The 8,222-nt window shown below is 37.2% G+C and overlaps 3 protein-coding genes across 3 annotated transcripts in view; 1 reads left to right on the forward strand and 2 right to left on the reverse strand.

Annotated features, from left to right (window-relative positions):
- LOC118341024 (stonustoxin subunit beta-like) overlaps positions 1–1,286 on the reverse strand; it is a 4,642-nt gene extending 3,356 nt beyond the window's left edge. Inside the window, exon 1 of the mRNA XM_035679192.1 lies at positions 1,276–1,286. Within this exon, the coding sequence (XP_035535085.1) occupies positions 1,276–1,286 (11 nt within the window). The remainder of the gene's footprint in view (positions 1–1,275) is intronic.
- A 1,274-nt stretch (positions 1,287–2,560) lies between these two features.
- On the forward strand, positions 2,561–5,251 carry clec11a (C-type lectin domain containing 11A). The gene is made up of 4 exons (XM_035679193.1): positions 2,561–2,741; positions 2,878–2,985; positions 3,189–3,272; positions 3,624–5,251. The coding sequence occupies exons 1-4, from the start codon at positions 2,561–2,563 to the stop codon at positions 4,034–4,036; spliced, it is 786 nt and encodes a 261-aa protein (XP_035535086.1). The 3' UTR covers positions 4,037–5,251.
- Positions 5,252–6,128: 877 nt separating this feature from the next.
- The window catches only part of selenol (selenoprotein L), a 5,038-nt gene continuing 2,944 nt past the window's right edge, over positions 6,129–8,222 (reverse strand). The window contains exons 5-7 of the mRNA XM_035679194.1: positions 7,997–8,009; positions 7,473–7,610; positions 6,129–6,872 (exon numbers count right to left, since the gene is read on the reverse strand). Of these exons, the coding sequence (XP_035535087.1) occupies positions 6,759–6,872; positions 7,473–7,610; positions 7,997–8,009 (265 nt within the window). The 3' untranslated portion in view covers positions 6,129–6,758. The remainder of the gene's footprint in view (positions 6,873–7,472; positions 7,611–7,996; positions 8,010–8,222) is intronic.

The following is an 8,222-nucleotide window of genomic DNA, read 5'->3' on the forward strand; positions in this document are numbered from 1 at the left end:
CAGTGGAGGAATGAATCAGGAACAACCATGATAATTGGGCTGAAGTCATTAACTGTAAGTAAGCGATAATTAAGACAATGGGATGAATTAATGAGGAACTACTTATTGTATAACTTTATCTTGGTGAGCGCACCAAAAAGCAGTAACTGTAAGGTGTTAAAATAAGAAGAGTTTTGGTTCAGAGTATACGAACACTCCTTCTCACTAAAAAGACTTGCTCTCACTCACAAAAATAAGACAGAAATGTAGTTGTGTGTGTATCAAATGAGAGAGAGGCCCAAAGTAATACACAAACGCATACTCCCATCACCGGGTGTCTAACGTGAACAAAAAAAACACAAACGAATATCACGATTATTTTAAGTGTTATACCAACTAATGAAAAACATATACCTGAGTTAAGTTTATATTCCATGTTCAGGCACAATAGATCTTACCTATGTACACCACACTGGACCTTTAATATTCATTAAACTTAATCATTAACTAATTTGACATTTTTAGGTAGGAGTTTACTTATGCATCCATAAGCAGTCAGTTTTCATTTCTGTGCTCATATCCTCTGCAGGTCTCTCAGATACTTTAATAATTCCCAGGGGTGAAATGACTTACTCTGTTCGGATCACTGAGCAGAAAGCAATGTTTGGTAATAAATTGGTTGTTAAAGTCATTTTGTTTTTTCTTAAAGACTTTACAGCCTGTATTAATTTTCTTTTCTCTCCAGAAACTTTTGGTTTTAACTGCAAACTTTTCTAATTACTCCTTAAAACAAGAAGGCCTCACGCCACCTGGTGAACTTGGTGGCCCCCTGTAGTATTAACTAATGAGTTCTTATGAGGTTAAGATTTCCGCTCTTTCTGTCTCTAATGAGGACAATGGAAATACGTAATTGTGTCTTGCATCTCTCAACCAATCTTTAATTGTATGCCAGTGTTTTGCAATCTTTTCTTTACCCTTTTAGTATTTAATTGAATGATCTATTTTAGCTTGGAAAACTATGTACATTTGATCAGTATCAGATTATAATCACATGTATCAACATGTTCGTCAGGTGGCTCATGGGCCTCACAAAGGGAGTTGGGGTGTTTTATTTTTAAAGCTTAGTTAGAGGAAAAACCTGCTCCCTGGATGTATCCTCATTAATTAGTCTTTTTACCACGGCACCATTATTATCTTTAACATGCCTGGATATGACATCCATCCATTACATCACCACTTACAGTAGATCAGCCAGCAAACACCACTCGACTCTACTACTGTATCTTCCTTAAGCACCTTGGAGACATCTCCCCCTTTTAGATTTCCAGTACATTAGTTAAATCGTCCTTCGTAAGTAAGAAGTGTAAATATATAATTCGGATTTCATTTTAGACTCATTAACTATATTTCTTTATGGGTCATAATTCAGCAGTGCTAAAATTACATTACTGATTGTACTTTTAAGCTCGCCACGAAAGAAGTCCCTCCTGTGAGCTCACACAACACTCAAGAGACAACATGTACAGTCGTTTGTATTAAATGTTGACATGCAGTAAGTGGTCTTTTATAACAGGATCTCCCCCACTAGGGGCCACCAAAGCTTCACAGGTGGTCGTGAGGCCTTCTTGTTTTAAGGGGTACATTAGAAAAGTTTGCAGTTAAAACCAAAGTTTCTGGGATGAGAAAGAAATTAATACAGGCTGTAAAGTCTTTAGAAAAAACAATGACCTTTAACAACCATTTTATTACCAACATTGCTTTCTGCTTCAGTGATCCTGACAGAGTAAGTCATTTCCCCCTGGGATTATTAAAGTATCTGAGAGACCTGCAGCAGGATATGAGCACAGAAATGAGAAACTGACTGCTTATGGATGCATAAGTAACTCCTACTCAAAAATGTCAAATTGTTAATGATTAGTTAATGAATACTTAAAGGTCCAGTGTGTAACATAGGAGGATCTATTGGCTGAAATGGAATATAATACTTATAGGTATGTTTTCATTAGTGTATAATCACTTTAATATGTGAATCGTTGTGTTTTTGTTACCTTAGAATGAGACGTTTTTATACTGCTACTTCATTAATATCTGTGAATTGATCATAGAGAGCACGAAGGAGCTGTTTGTTAACTCTGAACCAAAACTCATTCATTATTTTAACATTAGTTACTGTTTTTGTGCTCCCCAAATAAAGGGTTACTACAATAAGTAGTTCCTCATTAATTCATCATTGTCTTATTATCGCTTACTTATTAATGATTCAGCAATTATCATGTTGTTCCTGATTCATTCCTCACTTGTTTCTAAATAAAGTAATCATTAATTAGTTGACTGAAATTTGATTAGATAAAATAAATAAATAAAAAGTCATTTGTTTTCTAGTAATTAATCAAAATGTTGTGTCGGAAAAATTGGAAACTGTGACCAAAGGGAATAAAAACAAGCTGAGCTCCAACTTTTTAAACCATTTTGATGAAATTTAAATTGTTGGCAAACAGCCCAACCTACATGAGCTTGTTTTGAGCGTCTGAAGCTGGTTTCTGATTGGTTGTGGGGACTCAAATACGCTAACACAACTTAAATGTGGTGGAAACAGCATCTGACAGACGTTGACATTGTGCTTTCTCCCTCTCGCTCCCTGCATCAGGCATCCCTGACGGAGGTGAAGAAGACGAGAGGGGACGTTCCTGATATTCTTCCAGAGCCTGAACCGGAGCCAACCAGCCCAGTGTCCGACTTTGAAAACTCATACAACTATGTCTGTGAGTCTGCATATTCACATCCAGAGCAGGTTTAAATAGACACTGTGTGGAAAATATCTTCACATAAAACTAGTCTAGTTTTATTTAATGAATTCAACAATTCCTCTATTACATCCTATTATATTCTATTCCTCAGTGTCCAGACTCGCTGGTATGGACCAGGCCATCCACAAGCTGAATGTTGGTCACTACACTCTGGATGTTAAAGTCAGCCAGTTGATGGATCGTCTGATTAGGATGGATGGTAACAAAAATCTTCTGATTACATCCACATTTTCATTTTTTTGGGACTTTTTGTTGCCATAAAACCCATTCATACAGTTTTTATAATCTATATTTCTTTCCACAATGGACAAATGAAGGATAAAAGTGGATAAGTTGAAAGAAAAGTCAAGAGAACGATGCTCTGTACTGACTGTCTCCTTGTTTTTGTCCCCAACATGGCAGCTAAAGTCGGGGAGCTGGAGGACAACATCCGTGAGGTCTACCAGCACAGCAAAGACAACCGCAAGGAGACGGGAAGACTGGAAGGTAAAGAGCTGAGTCGTCTGTAGAAATAGATTCATGCAGATAAATAACACTTGTAGATAATAATAGGTGATTTATTATTTCTCCACTCTGTATTTGTTTTAAGTGGGATTGCGAATGCTGTCGGGTGTGAATATTAGACACACAAACACAACTCCACATTACTACTAATTAACTCTCCGTCTGCTGTATAAAAAGAGTTGTTTACGTACATTCAGCAACTTTATAAAGCAACAATATATCAATGTTGTGTTTACAGCCTGTTGCACTGCCCCCAAGTGGCCAACAAATGCATTAATGGAGGTTTTAAAACCTTTTTTGTAAACATCTGTCCTGTTTTTCTCTCATTCTTAGGCTGCCAGAAAGGACGCAGGTTGGGATACAAATGTTATCTCGTGTACAATAGTTACGAGGACTACGCCGGAGCGTCCAGGAAGTGCATGGAGCGCGGGGGCCGCATGGCGATGCCCCGTGACCGCAAGGAGCAGGAGGCCCTCGCCGACTACGTGAAGGCTTTCTTCAACCCGGGGAACTGGCCCGTCTGGCTGGGCATCAACGACCTGCGATCCGAGGGCATGTACCTCTTCGACGACGGGACGCGGGTCTCGTACTTCCAGTGGCGCAGACACTTCCTGTCCAGCCAGCCGGACGGAGGGAGGCGGGAGAACTGTGTGGCGATGTCGTCAGACGACGGCGACTGGTGGGACCACTACTGCGATCGGACCATGAACTATCTCTGCGAGTTTGATGACAGGGAGGCACTTTAAAACGCCAATTGATGATCAATTATAAATACAATTCCATAATATTTTCAAATAACTTATTTCCCTTTAAAAGACATTTTTAATATACCTGGATTGGTTGTATTCAAAGGTGAGGAAGTGTTTAATTCTAACTATAGTGTGTCTTAATATAAATATCCAGTCCACTTCCATATGCAGTTAGTGTAGCAATGATTGAGCAGCGTCAGAAAAAACATTTGCCATGAAAATATTTAACGGTATTTTAGAGTTTTAGGAGGTGAAACTTTTCTCAAATGCGCACAAATTCATGTATCGCTATTTACCGTAAAACTCAAAAAAGCAGAGGCAGGTTTCCTTTACTAGCCTGACCTAAAAGTTCTCAATTAGAGGCCTGGATTTTATAGAAGTAATTTGTTTAAAACCTCTTGAAGCCCACGAAGCTGCTTAGATCACCTACACGGATATAAATGTTTAAACTTTTGTCAATATGGACATAATTCACGTCGTTCGATCAGTTAAGTTCTCCACAATTCAATCGATCAGTTAATTTTACGGAAACCACAAGCACCAAAGTATCAAATGCTCAAAAGAATGATTGATTGTTATTCATTTTTATACAAATAATAATTACACTGGTTTGAATAGTATTATTAATAGAATTAAAAGCCTGTTCCTTATAGAAACCTGTTGCAGATAAAGGAGTTCAGTGAGAAATAAAAGCTCTGACTGTCACTTTAAGTTTTACGGTAAGTTCTGAAAGTACTGAATAAGACTTAATCAGATTATGTTAGTATTATAAATATTATATTACTCGTGCAGCTGCAGTGATATGAATGTAAACCAGTCAGGACTCTATTCTAAATATTTGTTCAAAGTTTCCAACAAAAAAAAAAGGGGAAAACCTGAAAAGCTGGAGGCACTTTCTCCAGAATCAGCACATACTGAACCTCTTGAAAATATAAATCAGTGTGTATTTGGGCTCAACAGGAATTACACACTGTTATTTCTGATCTTCGAAGATATTTCAACAAAGTCTAGTACCGAGTGTTATTGCCCTGTTAGACTGCTGATTCTTGTCTGGCCGGAACATTTTTTAGAGCTGTTGTCTCACTTCTGAATCACCATTCAACCCCCCAACATGACGCACCATCCATCACTGTATGTAAATGAGTCCTGAATGAGAAAGTTGTACATAAAATGTTGAATGTAAATGTTCTTTCATAAATCTTTACTAAAGGTTGACACGGTTTACAGCCTCATTTTATGATCAAAACAATGGGAGATTTGCCTTATTACCAGGGCTGGGTAATGTGTACAGCAGTGGTTCCCAACATGGGGGTCGGGACCCACTAAGGGTCGCCCCAAGCTTCGCAGTGGAAGAAAACTTTTTAAATGTTTAGATTATTATTTAAGATCTAAACTTTGAAGTGCTGAACAAACGTTTTATTAACAGAGCTTCACTCTCTGATAAACTGCCTCGTCCTGCATTAGAAAAATACATAGTTTATACAACCAAAGAACTAAAAGAACAACAATGCCAGGGATAAGAAAACACTAAATTTATTTAAAAAAAAATGTGCCTATTAAGTATATATAATTGTTAAAAAACAAATAAGAAAATTACATAATACAGAGGTTTTCTGAACCTACTGTTGTACAATTTATCAGTTCTAATATGAATATTAATAAATATTCATGAATTTTGAGCATATTTTTCTTGTTTAGGGAACATTTTTTATACATGTCTCTGTCTGTATTATGTATTTATTCTAATCTTTAAACATCTAACAGACTTAATAGGCTTCTTTTTTGACAAATTCAGTGTTTTCTTGTCCCTGACACTTTCTATTACAGTTTACTTTACATTTCTTCACAGAAGTGAACCAAATGCTGAAATATCGACCTACTGTGTATGTTTTTTACGTTTTATTTTACCCTGTAATATCAAGGCCTTGCGACCCCCCGTGAAGCTTTAGCGACCCCTAGTTTTGGTCCTAATACCTAAATGATATTGAATTGTTATCGAACTCCCTTACCTTAAATCTGTTTTCTATAGATAAATGATAAATGCTGTTAAACTACATACAACTGTACAAGAACTCTGACAACATAAAACTAAAATTACCCACAATTTTTATTTAAAATCGGTAACAATCTGATACAATAAGAGCACAAAATTACAAATCTTACCAGACAGTGAATGCCAGCTTTGAAATAGTTTGATACATTTCAGTTGACAGCATAAAGGCATTAAGATTTGATTACTGAGTGATTTTAATGTCTCATAGTTTGAGACAATGAGCTTATTTTATTAATGGATATGAAAAGATCGGATCTGTAGCAGCTATTGTATTTTTAAGGGTAAAGTTTCATAAAGTTGATGATTTCTGGGTAAAGTAGTAATTTGTACCCAAAATTAAAACCAGTACCTCTCGCTACCACCGCCAAATCTGCTTAAAGCACCTTTAAAGTAAAATGAAATGTCTGATAAAGCAAATTATTCATACTTGTGTGTATAATTAAGTTGTGATCCTGCAGTACCGCTCATTTAAAAAAATGCTCCCATCACAACACGGACACAACAAACGAACATCAGTCGTCTTTGCTTCACAGTTCTGCATCGGTCACGCCTCTTCATGGAGTCATGAGGGTGAGATGTGACGTCATAAACGTGAGTCAAAGAGCCGCTCTTCCTCTGAGGTGTCAGTGTCGTTGTGTTAAGACCCAGAAACCACCGGACCGGATTCTACTGGTCCACAGCCTTCAGGATGTCCTTCACGGGCGGCCTGTCCAGAGGGTTCTTAGACGGGTGACAAAGAAGGACTTTCCCTTCTTTATCCAGCAAGAAGTCTCCTCCCAGCTGAAAAGATACCAACACATTAAAGCTTGTACTGAACGTTAAGGTACAACGGAGGCTTCGGGTTTACACACAATAATAATCATTTTTTTAATATCTCGACTAATATTGTAAATATAAATAAACAACAGGCGTCTTTCTGTTTATATTCAATGTGTATTTTCATGTTATCCTCACTTAATCATCTGTTATGTTCTATGTGTGTAGCATAAAGGGACTAATGCTGATAAATTAAATGATATTATACCTTGTAAAATCAGTAAAACATACTGCTGACACAATAATGAGATAACTGAAGCCATAAAAGTGTTATTACATTTATAAAAGTTATTTTAATAGCACACAAGTGCTTAAAAATGTTAACTATTGAGTACGTTAAACAAATATTACTGTTTAAACATTACTATTTCTTTGTTTATTGTTCAGTACAAAGAATTAATAAAAGCTCTCCTGTATTTTATAAGATATTGTTTTATTGATCGATAACTATTCAAACCACTTACAAACACAATGCACGCCACAAAAAGGGGCGTTACAGGAAGTTAAAACCACGTATTTCCTTGTTTTTTGTCATCGATTCATCGATGTGTCGTCCATTCGTACCTGGTAGATATCTTCCAGCAGGCGAAGGGGGACATCGGGGAGCTCCCTGTTATTGGTTTCGTACTCTGAGTACTGCAGCAGGCAGCTGAAATTGATCACCTTGGCGTAGGACGAGCCGAGGCCAAAACTCCTGTAAATCTGTGGCACAGAGCAGAAGACTGTGTTAGAAAAAGGGCACCACTTCCAGCAGGTTTATATCATCAAAAGGAGAAAGGAAAGAACATCAAGCTTTGGATTTCAGCAATGTGAACTTCTCTGGACGACCTCATCAGGTTCTTCACACACTTAATGATTGACGATTGCTTCTGTGGCATGTGGAAAATCTCCTGTTTTCATATTTTGGTTGATTGCCCTCGTTTCCAGCTCACATCTGCTAACATCTGGTGGTTGACTTGAATGGTTTTATGAGGCTCAGCTTACCGAGGCTTGTATGACACATCATCAAACAGCTGCTAAACCCTGTGTTTGTGCTGAGTCACAGCCATTTCTAGTTTCCATAAATTACAGCTTTAATTTTCATGCACCTGCTCACCAGCACTGGATATCAATATGTCGACAGTTTCATATAATACAGACGCAGGTTTGATCCACTGTAATTAGATTTTTTGTATTTAAATTTTACAGAGGAAGCCAAATCCTAGTTTTTTAAAATCCATAACATCTCCTCATTACACGGTGTATAAACTCTGCCTCTATGTTTTATATGTAGTTCTTACTTTATGACAAATGTTCCCAACAATGTTCAAACTC

The sequence above is a fragment of the Morone saxatilis genome, unplaced genomic scaffold, assembly GCF_004916995.1.
Source record: "Morone saxatilis isolate NCDOM2014 unplaced genomic scaffold, NCSU_SB_2.0 Contig7, whole genome shotgun sequence".
NCBI lineage: Eukaryota > Metazoa > Chordata > Actinopteri > Moronidae > Morone > Morone saxatilis.